This window comes from Mustela putorius, unplaced genomic scaffold, assembly GCF_011764305.1.
Source record: "Mustela putorius furo isolate JIRA1106 unplaced genomic scaffold, ASM1176430v1.1 tig00003896_pilon_pilon_pilon, whole genome shotgun sequence".
Lineage (NCBI taxonomy): Eukaryota > Metazoa > Chordata > Mammalia > Carnivora > Mustelidae > Mustela > Mustela putorius.
The window spans coordinates 5815411-5833036 of NW_025422045.1; the positions used below are offsets into that span (position 1 = coordinate 5815411).

The 17626-nt window shown below is 33.0% G+C and overlaps 1 protein-coding gene across 4 annotated transcripts in view; it reads right to left on the reverse strand.

Moving 5' to 3' along the window:
- The window catches only part of VPS13C (vacuolar protein sorting 13 homolog C), a 179445-nt gene that overhangs the window by 5955 nt on the left and 155864 nt on the right, over window positions 1-17626 (reverse strand). For 3 of the 4 annotated variants that reach the window (XM_045067510.1, XM_045067509.1, XM_045067513.1), the window contains 9 exons: window positions 15930-16069; window positions 13809-13890; window positions 12726-12839; window positions 12052-12127; window positions 11466-11629; window positions 10048-10093; window positions 8111-8234; window positions 7484-7598; window positions 2566-2654 (listed from right to left, as the gene is read on the reverse strand). In XM_045067510.1, coding sequence (XP_044923445.1) covers window positions 2566-2654; window positions 7484-7598; window positions 8111-8234; window positions 10048-10093; window positions 11466-11629; window positions 12052-12127; window positions 12726-12839; window positions 13809-13890; window positions 15930-16069 — 950 coding nt within the window. Of the gene's footprint in view, window positions 1-2565; window positions 2655-6662; window positions 6752-7483; window positions 7599-8110; window positions 8235-10047; window positions 10094-11465; window positions 11630-12051; window positions 12128-12725; window positions 12840-13808; window positions 13891-15929; window positions 16070-17626 lie in introns of those variants that run through there. The other variant, XM_045067511.1, reaches the window with a different exon arrangement.

The window sequence follows — 17626 nt, forward strand, 5'->3', positions numbered from 1 at the left end:
CCAAGAGATTTTCCTCTGTCTTCAGAGTCTCTGTATATCACTTTATCTTAGCACCAAGCACACTGTGATGTCACTCATAATGTTTAGGAGGGGACAGAAGATACCACTTGTATCTGTGTCCTACTTCTATCAGACATTGACAGTTCAATGGTTGTAATGTTTATATCCTCCCCCAAATCATACACTAAATCCCAACCCCAATGTGATGGTATTAGAGATGGAGCCTGTGAGGTGATTAGATAATGAGGATGGAGCCCTCATGAGTGGGAACAGTACCCTTATAAAAGAGGCCTGAGAAAACTCCCTCACCACTTTGCCATGTGAGGACACAGCAAGAAGACGGTCATCTATGTACTGAGAAGGGAGCCCTCACCAGACACAGAATCTGCTGTCATCCTGACCTTGGACTTCTCAGCCTCCAGAACTGTGTGAAATAAACATTTGTTGTTTAAGCTGCCTGTCTATAGAATTTTTGTTATAGTAGCCCATAGAAACTAACACAGATGGTTAAAAAAAATGTCTATTCAGAGAACAATTTCCTAATGAAGATTACTAAAATAAAATGCTAAGCAGGAGTTAGGATCAACTAGTGGGGATATAGCCTAATAAATTTGGGTCCTGAGAACTCATTTTTTCTTTCTAAAAACTGTTAAGGAAAAAAATTCAGACCAAATTTTGGATGAATTTCAATATGGAAAAATTAAAAGTCCTATATATTGGAAAACTCAAAAAGTAATCATAATAGTAATAATACATTGGATAAAAAGAGCTAATATTAATTTCAGTAAGAAACAGACCAACAATAATAAAAAATGAACAAAGGATTTGAAAAAGCAATTCATGGAATAGAAAATATACATTGATGATGAATGTATTAAAATGTTCATACTCATTAGCAATTAAATAAATGCTAATTAAGACAAAACTATTTTCTGACCATTATTTTAGCAAAAACAAGAAGGTTTAAATGATAGCACTAGTCTTAGCAAAATTCACAGGATAAAGGGCATTCTCTTATACTGTTAGTGGTATGGAAAAAAAAATCAATGCAACTGTACTGATAAAACAAGTTGGCAATATATAAAAGGTTCTCAAAAATCTTCAGTTTTTAAATCAGCAATTCCACTGATAAGAACTCACCCTAAGGAAATAATTAGAGAAAAAAAGACAGCTGCAGATGTGTTTATAATTATACAGTATTGAGAAGAAAACACTGAGTATCAAATAGCAAGGTAGCATTTGAATAAGTTAGAGTATATCCATAAAAACAATATTACAGTCATTAAAAACCATATTGTCTAAGAATATCTAATAGCCTGGGAAGATGATCAGAATACACTGTTTGGTGAAAAACCTAGGCTGGTTAAATATACATAATATATTTTTTTGTACACACAGTTTTCACAAAATACATATACTGCAGTGGGCTGCAGAAATACATAGTTTTTATAAAATAGATATACAGCTGGCTGGTGGGATTGCTGGAAAAAGCTATTTTTAGAGGTTATTATAATTCATGAATCAAATGAGGACAGTTTTAAGAACGAGAGGGATAGCTACTAATAATTTCACTGGGACCAAAAAATGCAAACTAGCTCTGTCCTAGACAAACCACAATATATACTTTATTTTCATCCTTTAAATGATTGCCTTTGGGGCACCTGGGTGGTTCAGTGGGTTAAAGCCTCTGCCTTCAGCTCAGGTCATAATCCCAGGGTCCTGGGATCGAGCCCCGAATCGGGCTCTCTGCTCAGCAGGGAGCCTGCTTCCCCCTCTCTCTCTGCCTGCCTCTCTGCCTACTTGTGATCTCTCTCTGTCAAGTAAATAAATAAAATCTTTAAAAAAGAAAAGAAAAAGAAAAAAAAAGCTTATGGGCTTAAGTCAGAATCCTGTCATTTTAGTTTTCCTTTTTCTTTTTCCCATCCAAATATATTTTGATACAGTAGTAAAGAATCTAATACAGATTTTTGGCTACCGTAAGTACCCTTAATCCTATGAAATACATAACTTAGAAGGTTTTGAAAACTATTAACATATAATAGTCATTTTGAAATAAGTGATATAGGAAAAAATCTCAGGAAAATTACCCTAGTAGTTTAAGTTCTTTTATTTGGAAAAATTATCTACCACTCCCAAGACACTTAGAAAAAAATTAGAAAACACACACAGAAATAATATCACCCTTAAAAAAGGTATGATAATCATCTAAAATAAAACCTAGTAAGAAAAAGTGATTCATGAATTCAGTCTCCATAGCTGGATTTACAGTTCACATGCAACAGTATGCCTACTACACCTACGAGGTCCATTCTAGACTCCACTCAGTAGCTATGTAACTGGGATAACCCCCTAAACCATACAGAGTCTCAGTTTCAACATCTCCAAAATGAGAGTGTTGGAATGGATAACCTCAAAGGACCCATCTAGATTGTATTTTTGTGATTTAAAGACAATGAACATTTTACAATTTAAGTACAGTTCTCTAAATCCTCTGCCATTTAAGTTTTCAAAATTCTTATCATCTAAGTAGTTTGCATTTGAAAAAATGTCACTTGAAGTTAATACCTATTTGTAACCATAAGAATTGTCTTCTTGCTTCCAGAAATAGCACAGTGGTATCGATAAGTCTCTCCTTCTAACTTTTTGATACGATTCTGCAAAGAAAATAAGACTCAAGATTTGCATAATACAAGCATCCAAAGAGTATTTCCAACACTATATATTAGTTAATTATAGTAACAGTGCTAGTTAGGGAAAAAATTATTAGAAACAAAAGCACACTGGCACATGAAGCTAGAAAAATATTCACAGCATGTTCATAAATTAACTTCCACTGTGCCTTAAAAGACAAATCTGTATTAAATGCTTACTAAGTGATCTTCTGACAAAAATACACCTCATCCTATGATAACTCAGGTTTAAAAATATCTAGCAGAAATAATCACAGATTTTCATTAATGGAATATGAACATACACTAATATAGGGTGACATTAACATTACAGGGCTTCTTAATCTCTGGTCCATGGAAGGACTCTGAGAGGTCTATGAACCACCTAAAATAGGATATAACATTTTGAAAATGTGGTTCTGCAACTTTTTTCAGAGAATGGTTCATATTTTTCAACAGATTTTTTTAAGCAGTCTGTGAACCTTCTCAGAGGTTAAGAACCACTGATTTACACAGAGATAGATATACACATAATAAAATTCCAAGATAACTGATATTTAGTGTTTTTGGTCTTATAGGTTTAACATGCATGAAAAGTACATGTATGTAACAAGTTATATTCTTGATAGAAAAGAAAACATAATGTCAATATTAACACAAACATGAAGAATTTCTAAGATTTCAAATAGCTGGGATAATTTATTGCTAAAGACAATAAACAGGCATAAGTAATTCAAGTATAAATAGCAGCACATTAAAATACATTTATTTTAATTTCAACTACCTCCAAAATATTGTGATTTGAATTAGCACACATTTAAAAATGAGTTATTTTTTATAATAAATGCTAATGAACTATTGACATTATCTATAATGCATGATTAAAGATAGATGATATAATGTATATGAAACTACAGAACATAAACATACCCAATAAATAAGACTGAAACATTTATAACCAAGAATACAACATCAATATTATTAAAAGGATAACATAATCAATAATAATCACAAGCAGAGAAAGCACATTTGTTATTTCAATGCTCACATACACATTCTTTCAAAAATCTTCAGTTCAGTCATTCCTTGACAATTATGAAAGGCAAGGAACACAGAAGATGAATCCCCAAAGAAGTGGGATCTCATCCTTAGAATGAGTCTTAGAGAAAAGTGGGACTTAAGTCACTTGTTTTACATCTTGTCTGTGAGAATTAGCTAAAACCTTTTAACATTTATACCTTACGTTGTTTAATGAAGAGAAAATGGGAAATGAATAGAACAATTCAGTACATTTATTTTCAGCTTTGAAATTTAAATGTTAAAATATTTAGATCTGAGATGCAATGTAAAAGAAATACTACCCACTCTCCATCTTGTAGGCATTTTCATTAGTTCTCAGGCTGTTGTGCTTTGAACTACTGAAAGCTTTTAAAGCATAATTTATCATCATATTACACTACAGAAACTGTTTTCAGCACTATTAAAATCCACTACACTCTGAGATCAGATTAAGATATTCAGTCACTGATGGTAGCAGGAAACGAGATTAGCTGATAAAATATTCACTCTCCCTTCCCAAAATGCAACTTGAAGAATTTACAGTATTTTAGCAAGAGCATTCAATATTTTCAAGTAAAGTCTAAGGAAAAAACACATGAAAAAGCAATCTGTATAATGATGTTTATCACAAAATATTACTGTCAGTAAAATAACAGAAGCATCTTTAATGCCAACAACTTGGAATGGTCAAATACACACTGTAAAGTTACTTCAAGAGATGGTAATGCAAGAATTAAGAATGAAGCATTTCTATGATAATGGAAAAATATAATTAAAATAAAAAAGTAATGAACACCATATTAAATATTATAAAGTCATAACTATGTGAACCAAAAGAATACTAAACAAAAACTGGCTATATATGTGTGTATGTGTACATATATATGCATGCATAAACAGTAATTATCTTAGGGGAATAAAGGATAAGCAGTAAAGTATATCCTATGAAAACATAGTATATGATTTAGTAACTTTCAAAGCTGAGTAAACAACACAGAGCAATACTCAAAGGAAAAAGAATAGGGGGTAAATGAAAAGATTTCCCAATATATTATTTAGAAAGTACCCACATTAAGGTAATAGCTGGGAAGACAGAATTTTACACTACAGTGCTCTTTAATATTTACAGGTTTTGTCATACTTGGTGCCTTAAGGACTGAAGTCTTATTTCTTTTGTATATCCAGCACAGTTTAGATAATCAATAAATACTTCATACATAAGTGATTATAGTAAGATAGGCAAGGAATGAAATAGCCTGAATTTAACTGTCCAGATCCTGTCACCCATGGAAAAAAATTACCAAGTCCTCTCAGTAATGTACAACCATTCTATTTTTTCCCATAACTATAATAATATATTAAAGTTTAAAAGGCTGTCTGATATCACAACAAAGACTAATAAGCCAGACAAGATATATTTAGCTAAAATAATAAAAAGTCACTTGAATTTTGTGCTTAGGAACATGCAGTTGTAAAAAGGGAAATCACAAGGTTAATAACATAAAGAGCTAAACAAACAAAAAATAAACCATAAGAAAAAAATTTAAACAAGTTATACAATTTCCCAAAAGTGAAGTCTTATTAAAATTGTAATAAATCCAGGAAAATTAAAAATCGTTACTTTTACCTAAGAAGGAAGGCTAATTATTAGTGATGATTTAAGACAGCATCTTGTTTTAGTTATTGTGCTTGGTTCTCAGAGAAACTGTACATGCGGTGACATTTTTGCCAACCCTCTATTATCTAGGCACAAGAAAAGTTTGTCAGCTATGGTTTTCGGCTGATCTTTGGCTGCTGTCATTCTTTGTTCTTTAAAGTCCTTGTTTTAAATAAGAAGGATTCAATTTATTCTTTTTGGTAACTGCAGTTTAAACAGTATGTAATCGAACTGAATAGTCGTATGTCAGCAGTTTCACTCTCTCCAAATGGATGGCACATTAAATGTAAGTGAACACTTTGGTTTCAATTTTGGGGAAAAGAATGAAAGTTGCCAGATAAGATGCTGCTAAATCAAATCAAACATTTCTATCATTCATAATAAGGACAGAAATCAAAACAATTTATTTTCAGAACTATGAGGGTACTAACTTCAAAATAATAGATTAGAATTATTTTTGTTTTCACTAGGGTAACAAATCCTCTTTAAGAACTTAAAAACAAAAATGACTGGTTTTTAAAAATAAAGGTATCTATAAAAAATAAAGATATTTATAAATTCAGGGGAGCATAAATAATTTGCCTAATTACACGTTCAACTTCTGTTTATGTCAATTAAAACACTAATTGTGAATTAAGTATCACCAACAAGGAGATTCAAGTACTGAAAGCAAAAATGCTAATGGCTGAAAATGTATATAATATCATTATAAAATGATTGCCATTTGACCAGCAAGAGTACTGAGAGGTTAAAAAAAGAAAAAAGAGATTAAGGAAAACCTCAAAATTCATGTCTCAACTCTTATTTGAGGTCTAAGGCCAGATCAACAGCAACATATATTTCAATTATTAAAACACATGCCCATTAACAGCCCCATAATTTGAGTCAATATCGTGTGAAATGTGAAACAAACTTATGTAATTCCATCATCACAACTCGCAATTGTAAAGAAGACATAATAGACTGGACATAAGAATTGTCCTTATTTTTCAACTTTACCTGAAAGTACATGAATATCATAAGAAAAGATAAAATTTTAAAAATGATAGTAAAATTGTCTGCTTCTGGACACAAAGTCTTTCACCAACTAAAAAAAGAGGAGTGTTAATTTCCTACACACTTTAATCTTTTATGCTGATCCCTTATTACTGTGCAGTATTACCAGCAATAATCTTTGTGTGTAGTCAAGCCACTACGATAAAAAGTTGAGAGAAAGGGGAGTTGTAAAGAAAAAAAGTTCACTGAAATGAACACTCAATCTAAATAAATCAAAGACAGTCAATTAATACCACAGTTTGTTTTGATTTTTAAGGATGAAATCAAGTAGTAGTATAGGAAACATTTACTCCTGTATTTCCGGTTCTTGCTGTGTAGGCAGAAAAAGAAAGAAAATAAAGTTAGATGCATGCAGAAAGATAAAATGTAATCACATACAATAAAAACCAAAGGCTAAGAACAATGAAGAGCTGTATTATTTTGAAGTCAAAGTAGGAAAATATTAATACATTTTGGGGGGAAGGGAATTCCAGTCAAGGAAGAAAAGCAATTTACATATGTATATATTATTTAAATGTAGTAAAGTTAAAACAAAATAAAAGCCAAAAAATCCACCTTAAAATATTTTTAAGGTTTAAAAAGACTGTAATTGTGCATAATCTTTTTTTTTTTTTCTCTCCTTCAGCTTCTGTTTACCTGAATAAATCTAGATTTACAGAGTAATCCAAAGATTAATTTGTCTGGGAGAAAAGGAAGCAGTGGAATTCCCATAATTAGCTATAAAGTAGGAGACCAAAGTTAACCGTTAACTAAATGAGCTACCACACAAACAGTAATAATGCCTATGGCTTCTTTTAACATTATCCTTTCTGCACAGAAAAGCTTTGTTCCTGTGCAGAAAAAAATGACCAGTCATTCCCTCTTAACACATTATGCAAACATAAAAAATAAATAATAAATTCTACTCTACAAATCACATTCCCTGGTGTAATCCTTAAAGAAGTTCATGAATCAGGAACTTTAAGAACCACCCATGAAATCCTCATCCTAGAAATCTTTAATATTAAATTTTACCCATGACCATGAAGAAGAGAATTTATACCTCAAATAAATCAGAGCCCTCGGATTCCTGTCTTTCATATGGGCGAATGATGCCATCCTCGTGGATGAAACGGGGGGGACGGAGCCTGGACACTTCCTCAGTTGATTCTGCTGCTCTGTATAAGGCAGCAGAGTAAATATAAGAAAATACCAAAGAATCTTTCAAAATAATACATACAAATACACATGTAGATTAAATACTGTACTACATTCCATACTACATCAATTTTGATAAAAACAGAATAATTTTAAATAATGTGCCCATTATAATGTGACAAGTATTAAAACCAAATCTGTTGGACTCCAAGTTCCCCCACCTTTCCTGTAAGAAAATAAAATCACAGAGGCACAGACGAGGCTGTGCACTCTTTGTGCAAGCAGCTAGCACAGGGTGCCTGGCATATAGTACCTACTATGTTCAACATTTGTTGAACAAAAGAGAAAGTGAACCATAAAAACTGTCTCTTCTTACTCCTCTCTGGTGGCACCCCACCTTGTGAACTGGTCATAGCTTTCACTTTTACTTCAACATACTAAAGAGCATGCCAAGTTTTAACCTGTTTATGTGTTTCTAGCAACCATTAGCACACAGACACATACCTTGCACATGGTATGTGCACCTAATTACCTCTGAATTCCTTGGAAGGTGCTGCTGGCCATGTCTATGATTCCGCCAGTTGGACGAGCCACAGCACCCACAAGCCCCTTTCCAATTCCTTTGAAGAATCCAGCAGCTCCTTCCTTCTTGGCACCTTCATAGAACCAAGAACAATGAATGTATAAAGATACTTTAAAATTAGCAAGTTTGAACTCAATGAAAGCCTGAGCCAAATATAGAAATGTTTTACCCAGGGGTTTTCTAGATTTTGGTTTTCTAAAGAAGTTAAATTTAACCCTAACATGTAAAAAAAACAGTGGTTTCCAAAGTGTGTTAAAAACATACATTATTAGGCCCCGCCCCAGACCTCCTGAATCAGAAACTGCAGAAGCAGGGCCCATGTCCTTCAAGTCATCCTGAGTCAAGCACAAGTTTTACCATCACTGATTCTTAGACCTAAGAAACGAAGGTTTCAGAAATGACCTGAAATTCTTCTCTTTCTGTCTACCATTAGGAGATTTTTCAAGCAGTGTACTTTTTTAAAAATATAAGAACTTCATTGAATTACAATTTATATACCATATAATTCACCAATTTAAATGTACAAATTAAATGTTTTTGGTATTTTAGTGTGTGCAATCACCACCACAATTTTAGAAAATTTACATCATCTCAAAAAGAAACCCATGACCATTAGCATCATTCTCCACTTCCATCTTCTTCTGGTCCTGTGCAATTTAGCTCCTTCCTCCTTAATCCCTGGACCTAGGCAACCACTAACCTACTTTCTGTCTCCGTAGATTGGCCCATTCTGGACATTTCCTACAAATAGACTTAAATAATATGTGGTGTTTGTGACTGGCTGTTTTCACCTAGCAACGTGTGTTCAAGGTTCATCCACCTTGTACTTGTATCAGCACTTGATTTCTTTTTACAGCTGGATACTATCCCATTTTAAGGAATACCACCTTTTGTTTAATTATGCTTTAGTTGATAGTCATTTAGGCTGCTACCACATTCTGACTATTATGTTCTGTGAACATTTTTGTGTAAGTTTTTCTTTTTAAGATTTAAAAAAAAAATTTATTTGACAGAGATCACAAGTAGGCAGAGAGGCAGGAAGAGAGAGGGGGAAGCAGACTGTCTGCTGAGCAGAGAGCCCAATGTGGGGCTCAATCCCAGGACCCTGGGATCACGACCTGAGCCGAAGGCAGGGGCTTCAACACACTGAGCCACCCAGGCGCCCCTATGTGTAAGTGTTTGAGTGAACTTGTGTTTTCTTTTCTCATGGGTATATACCTAGAAATGGAGTTGTTGCCAGACACATTAATTCTATGTTTATATCCAGGTGTTCCAGCACCATTTGTTGAAAAGGTAATTCTTCATGGAATTATCTTGGCACCCTTGTTGAAGATCAATTGACTACAAAGTTTTTATTATGTTTGTTTATTTCTGGAATCTCAAATCTATTCCACTAATCGGTATGTCTAACCATATGCCAGTAACACACTATCTTAGCTACTACACCTTTATGATAAGTTATAAATTGGACAGTATAAGTTCTCTAACTTGGTTCTTTTTCAAGATTGGTGCAGCTATTTGGGGCCACCTGAATTCCCATAAACATTGTAGAATCAGTTTGTCAATTTCTGCAAAGAAGGGGTTTTGACTGAATAAAATACTTTTTTAACAGGATTTTTAAAAAAATGAATCAATTGCTATTGAGGACTTAAAGGAACCTGCCTTAAATATTATCCTGCTAAAAATAATACTCAAAGTCTGAGTCAGAATCTATTACTTATTAGACTCTTTCAACTTTCTGAAGAAAGTACTTTCATTAAAAAACAATTTAAACCTATGAACATGAAATCAGAAACTCTCTCATGTAACTAGTAGCAATAACATCTCTTATGTTTATTATATATCAACTCCTCAGACTGCACTGGAAGGAAACATTCTCAACTTACCTTCCACAGGTTTTGTTATTATCCCAGTCACTCCACCAACAACTCCCTGAAAGACAGATCAATCATAAACGTGAATGGAAGGTGCTTAATTTTAAGTCAACCACTAGAGGTCTCTATATACATAGTAGAAATAACTTTTCTAAAGAATGAGGACTTGATAATGTGAACACGCACCTAAGTGATTTTTAAAATATTATGATGATTTTAAAATATTAAATTTAAAATATTAAAATATTAAATATTTAAAATATTAATTTTAAAAATATTAAAATATTTAAAATATTATTTTAAAATATGATGATTTTAAAAATATCAAATACACTTATATTTAATGATATATTAATATATTTAATAATATTAAAATATTATACAATAGCAAATTTTAAACAAAAGCATTTTGTAGAAGTTACATAACAGAAAGAATGGGAAATTAGACGAAAAGATTCTACACCTAGCTCTGGCACCAATTAGCTATGTAACCATAGGCAATTGATTCACTCTCTTTAAACCTCAGTTTCCATACCAGTAAAATGAATGATTTGACCCAAATAATCCCCAAAATCTAATATAAATTTTAATGAAATTACTTCGTAATTTAGCAGAAGTGTGGAAAACTGAAAATGAAGGGAACTGTGAAACATGCAAATAACTTGACAAGTAAGGCACTTTCAATTAGACAACATACAACTCTGGTACAAATACAGAAGTTACAGTTCCTGAAGTTATTTCCAAAATTAAAACAGTAATACGTTTATACATTCTTAACACTTGCCAAGTAATGGCAGTAAATAAAACCACCTGTACATTATACAAATGCACAGAAAAAGAAAAGTATACACACTGTTGAGAAGATTAGGTATTTCTGGAAGAGGCGAGCGTGATCAAATAGTACCTTATAGCTTTACCTATACTATTCCCATTACTTAGTAAAAGGATAACTTACAAGTTCTTATAATTACTTATACGGAGAATATTCATATATTACCTGTATAATTTTTAAAGTACTGACAAACAGTGGAAGGCAGTTCCTGGTTTACAAACACTTAGCCTGTATACCTCTCCTTCCACAGAAATGGTAAACTGATGATACTGACCAGAACAACTCCTCCTCTCTCTAGTTACCATCAGGTACAATATTTCTCTCTGCTTTGCTTCTTTGCCTTCCAGAAGAGTGCTAACTGGCCATCATTACAGAGCTCTCACTCCAGCCCAAGTGCCAAACTAAGTCTGGGATTTGGGGAATAGATGTGATAGTGATATCGGGTAAGGAGAGCAGAAAAGTACACAATATCACTACTGCTACTGTGACAGACCTCGACTCACAAGTAATATTCCAAATTGCAAAAAACCATTTGAAGTACATTTATAAAGTGTATATCAAACTTCATGGCTTCTTGAAGATTCTGTAAGAGACTTACAAGCAAGAAGCCCTTTCCTCCTCTGGCCAGGCTGTCTCCAAAATCTTTAGGCTGTCGCCCCATCTCTTCTCTTCTTTTTTGTTGATATTCCTTGTCCATCGTAATTGCTGCCAAACCTTTTCCAACAGAACCGGTGATGCGAGATACAACTCCTGCTGCGCCACCTATCGGAAGACCCAGAGAAGTCAGTCTCTGGTCGTTCAAAGACCATTAACACAGTATACGGCACGCCATTGCTTTAAACAAATGCTTCAGATTCTCTCTCCTATACAAACATACAGAAATGTATTTCTATCATTTCCCTTTTAGCAAGTAGAATAAAACTATTCAAAGTACACTGATTCTCCAAAAGTTTTCTGTAAACCTAAAACTGTTCTAAAAAGTATTGTATAGAAAAAAGCACATTGATCCAATGCTACAATCATATAAACAAACCCAGAAAGTCTGTTATTTTCCATTTAAGAAAAAGGGAACACATCTTTTAAAAGGGATTATTAGAAAACTGATCCTCTTTATTTATAAATGCATTTTACAATAATTACAATAAAAATACGTATATTTATATACACAAATAGGTGATCCATACCTACAGTGTGTCCAAAGAGACTTCTTACTCCAATCACTAACCCCTCAGCAAATTCTTCAGGGCCTTGAACAGCACCCTGGCCAAAAAAAGAAAAGAAAAAAGAGAAGTTTTCTATTTAAAATTTAAATAATCTTAAGATTTTTCATCTAATATTTCAGGGTTTCCGTGAAGACAGAGAATCTGTAAAGATCCACAAACACCGTGATACCAGTTTTCACCCTCTAACTCAAATACTGCCGGAGAAATACCGTGTTGTCTTGTTAAACCCTCACCACTTAGGGTTCCTGAGTTCCTCCACCCAATGGAGGTAAACAGCTTAGAGGAAAGTTTGAATACAAAACGAAGTCAACTTTTCTTATCCCCTGAATCCTTTCCATAGTGGTGAAACAGCCTTGAAATGGTGTTAATGTACCTAGCATTCTTTCTTATAACCATGTGAAATCCTGGAAAATGTGGGCATGTTTTATCGCCCAGACACTAGAAGTGCTCAATTAATTCTACAACAGTCTTTTAAAGTCATTTCACATAATTTTAAATAAATATGATTTTCATGTATTTTTGTTATCTGAACATTATTCAATTCCCAGATACACTTAAAATACAACTTATTTGTCATTGAAAAAATAGAATAACAATTTCTGTACCTATACTTAAAATAAATAAAAGATCAATACCTGGAAGGGTTCATAGAAAAAAGCTTCAACTCCTTCAGACAGACCTCTAATTAATCCAAATGGGTTTCCAAGCACATCTAAGCCCAATACAAGGACATACATCTGTTTCAAGAACTAAAGAGAAAAAAAACGTATAGTAAGTCCTTTACTACTTTTGTAAGAAACCATATCATGATGCCTTGGGAAGAAAGAAGAGTACTGACTACATGAGATTGTTAAAGGAAATCAGTGCAGAATAACCATAACTATATCCATTAACTGATCTTCCACTATGTGCCAGACATTATGCTAGTCTGCCAGTTATCAGCTATGTAACCTTGGACAGGTCAGTTAGTCTCTATAATAGGGCCTCAGTCTTCTCATAAAGAAAATGAGAGGTAGATTACAATGACTTTGCATGGCTGAGTACACATATTAAATGAACCTATAATTCAATAATAGTTATTTTTAAATTATTTTTTACTTATTTTTATTATTACGTTACTATCACTATTACTATGAAACTAGATGGGGAAATAATAACCAAAACAAAACACAAATGAAAATACATCCTTATTTGAACATGTAATAACCATAAGGTCTATCTATACTGTAGGAGAAAAGACCTTCCAGCAGAGGCAGGAAAGAGTACCACTGCCCTGAAGTTCCATGGTGCAGCAATGGTACCCTACCACCCTGAAAACAACTACTACGCCTCTGCATCCAATTCAAGCCATGGAGTAACTGAGGCGTGGAAAAGAGCCTGGCCTAGAATTCCTCTCCTGCCTCTATTAGACTGTGCGGAGAAACTAGAGACATTTAGAATTTAGTGTGATGCCTCCTACATCAGTATTCTTTCCCGAAGTGGCAAATGTTTAATTGCAAAGGAAAAAAGGCAGCAGAGGAAAATTTCAAAAACTTTTATACAGAGGGGAAAGAACTAAAGACACAGAAATTAATCATTCAAGAAAACTACGAAGTAATGAGAATGCAAATTGAAGTAAATTAGATAAACAATTTTGCACAATGTGCCATCACATACAAATGTTTTGTCTGATACTTTATGATGTATATTCCTTGTTAGCTACTATGATAGGAAATTACCTGTTCGCTGTAATGTCTAACAACACTCCACATGAGCTGATCTCTCTTGTAAAATTGATACCGAAGTTCATAATAAGCAAGTCTGGGAGGAGAAAGAAAGATTCAAAGGCACGATGATTACATTCTAAAAGAAAGAGACTTAAAATTTCAATGATAAATTAATCATTGCTAATCCTTCACAGTTCAATTTATAGATCTGTCACATGTATTTTATGTTTGAGATCTTCATATCATAGTAACAAAACTACTGTAAAACTAGCACACTCTCGGGTGCCTGGGTGGCTCAGTTGGTTAAGCATTTGCCTTCAGCTCAGGTCATGATTCCAGGGTCCTGGGATCGAGGCCTGCATCAGGCTCTCCCTGCTCAGCAGAGAGCCTGCTTCTCTCTCACCCTGTGCCTGACACTCTGCTTACTTGTGCTATCGCTCTGTCAAGTAAATAAATAAAATCTTAAAAAAAAAAAAAAGTAGCACATTCTCATACAAGTCTTTCACAAATACACGAAGAGTAAAAAGGTTAAAAAATTCAACCATAATCTCATCATAAAGGATTTTTTAGGTTTTTTTTTCCTTGACATTTTCCCACTTTGAATTTTCTTTTCTATCCAATTCAAAAATATTTAAAACATTTTGTATGCATTTTTACACTCAATATTGTGAATAAGTATTTCTCTAGGTTTTCAAAATTCTATGTAACCATTTTTAATGGATGCTTAGCATTCCATCATGTGGAAGTGTCATAACAAAACAATTCTCCCACTGTCAGACATTTCCAAATCTTGACAATAATAATTAGGACTGCCATATGTAAATTTTAATATAACTCTTCGGTTGTATTTCATGATTATTTTTTGGACTGAATTCCCAAAAAAAGAATTACAGAGTTAAAAACTGCTAAAAAAAATTTGAGACTTTAAGATATGTATCTATATATATAGATAAAGATATATAAAATCTTTCCACTCATACAAATAGTTAAAAATTCCCATTTATTAGACCCAACCCTCTCTAGTATTAATTATTCATATTTTGAAATCTTTGACAATTTGCTTTAATTTGCATTTATTATGTGATAAATCATAAAGCTGAGCATTTCAAATATCTATCACCTGCTGTATCTTCCCTTTTGCAAATTATCCCTTATTGTCTGCTAGTAATTATAGCACTGGAATCTTCTTTTTTTAAGATTTTATTTATTTATTTGACACAGAGAGACACAGCGAGAGAGAGAACACAAGCAGGGGCTGGATCCCAAGACTCTGGGATCATAACCTGAACTGAAGCCAGCCACTTAATGACTGAGCCACCCAGATGCCCCAGCAATGGAATCTTTAGGTTTGTCCTATCAATGTTTAATATTAAGACTATCAATCTTCTCTCTGTCATACTCGTCATTATATTTTCCCAATTCATTTTCTAATTGTTTCCACTGATTTTATTTTGTGAAGTGTTTAATTGTTATGTAGTCAAATCTATCTTGTATTTTCCACTGCAGGTTTTCCCATTGCTTTTACACTGAGAAGACTTCCTTTACTCGAGATTTGACAATTAACATTGATGTCTTCCTCAGTCTTTTTCATTTGAATTTTATATTTAATCTTCCATCCCTATGAAATTTGACAAGGTGGAAATAATATAAAAGGGTTTTTTTTTTTTCCAAAGGAACTACTTGTTCCAATATAATTGCTCAATATTCAATTCAATAAACATTCACTGAATTCACATATGTCTAGCACATGTAAGTATTCTCAGATTAAATGCTACAAAGAGTTATTTTCTATACTTTTCCATACAATTATACTGAAATCTCACCATACTGCTACATATTTCTAAATATGTCTGCTTTAAAAAACATGGTCAATTTATAAGCTACTACCAAAATAACTCCATTTTTATTCTATATTCATATATTATCAACATTGAATAACTGAAGAAAATATAAAACTCTTTAATAGTAAAATAAGCATTATCTAAAATGCATAATTAGAAAGGGGCTAAGCTTCAAATATGGTGAGAATTAGCATTTTCTAAGCTAACATTCTAGCCCACTTGGGCAGAGGTAATATTCAGAAACATAACCTTGGTAGAAAACCCTCCCCATCTACTTTAACATAAATCTTACTTGAATATTAGGTCATCCACATCAGTCAGAGTAGCACCTATGCTTTTCAATAGCAGATTGACAGAATGAATTGCAATCATTTCCTGTTTTTCTTTGTCTGACTTTTCACCTCCACTACCCAAGGACAGACTTAAATGCAACTAAAAGAAAAATAATGTTTCATAAGTAAAAGTTAAAAACAAAAACAAAAAATTTACATACATAGGAATCAGATCTTCCAGATACAAACAGATGCTATATCTTTCAGAGTCCTAAAGAAAGCCATTGTTTGTTACTCTACATACCACACAGGATAACTCACTAGTACCTGATTCTCACATTTGCTTTTTGATATAATTCAAATTAGTCTGTTTCAAAGAACTAAAATTTTATCTAAAGTGTATAAAGACCATTGTGCTTATATGGAGGGTCTCAAAACACTTTACAAAAATAGTATAATCATTTTAAGAAGAAAACATGTCAACTGGCATATAAAAACATGTCTACCAGTCAAAATAATAACTTATTTTCATCCAACTAAGGTAAATAATATATGGCAATAATAACAATTATAATTATACAACAATAATAAGTAACAACAACATGACAATTACAGCAACAATTAGCACGTTGTTAAGTAAATTTTTAAAAAGTAATTTAAAAATAGATTTTTAAAAAGACTCCTTAACTCAGTACCAAAGCACGAAATTTTCACATTCCCATTTAGCTTCTACTTTGTGCTGTATCGTCGATAGTACAATAGTAGCAAAAGACACAGGCAGAAGGTAGTCTATAAAGGCAAATAAATCAGATGACTCTCCTTTCTTATTCTGCATTTTACCTAACCAAGGCAGAGCTCAACAGAGGAGACATGGGGTAAAATCAGGAAAGCCTGGTTTGGGGTTTTGTTTTGTTCTTTTGATGTGGACTTCTGCCCACTGCAGAGCCAGAGAGTATACAGATCCAGGAAAGGTCAGCTTGGGTGGACAGAGGTCCAACCTTTCCTTAAGGCAAAGTCACCATGGAATAAGAAAACAACTACAGTTCATGATCTTAATTACTCAACCTCATGATGTAATTCCTAACATGCGTAAAATTATGAATCAAAGATCTTTAACACTCCCCTAAGATTATAAAATCCAGGAAGTTATTTTATACATTCCAGAGCAACTTTGATAGTAGGCATTCAGCAAATATTTGTAGAAGGTATTGTTCAAACTCATAAGTGATTTTCTCTTAATAATGAAAGAGAAATTGTGTATAACCTACTACATGAAATGATATAAATTTTAAACCTTACACTATAAATATGTCTAATACTACCAAAGTAGTATATCAATTTAAAATAATAATTCAATCTGTTTTATAAATTAATTTACTTCACCAAAAGGACTGGTGTATGCAACTGAAAATAATGTGCTGTGAACAGTTTTTGAGAAAGTAAAGGATCATCAATATTTTAGAGTTACTTAATTGTAAATCTGGCCCATTACACAAGTGTAGAGAGTTATGGTTGGTGGCATTTGTGAATTTACTAAGCAGTCACCTCTTCCTATAAAACCTAGAAAGAACAACAAAAGGAGAAAAGTAAATGGGTTCATAAAGTACAAAATCAGGCAAGTGAAAGGTATCCAATTTTCCACTCCCTTAGTTACAATCAAATTTTGGAAGGGTGAAAAACACCACATCAACAGTATAATACCTACTTCAGCGTTTTC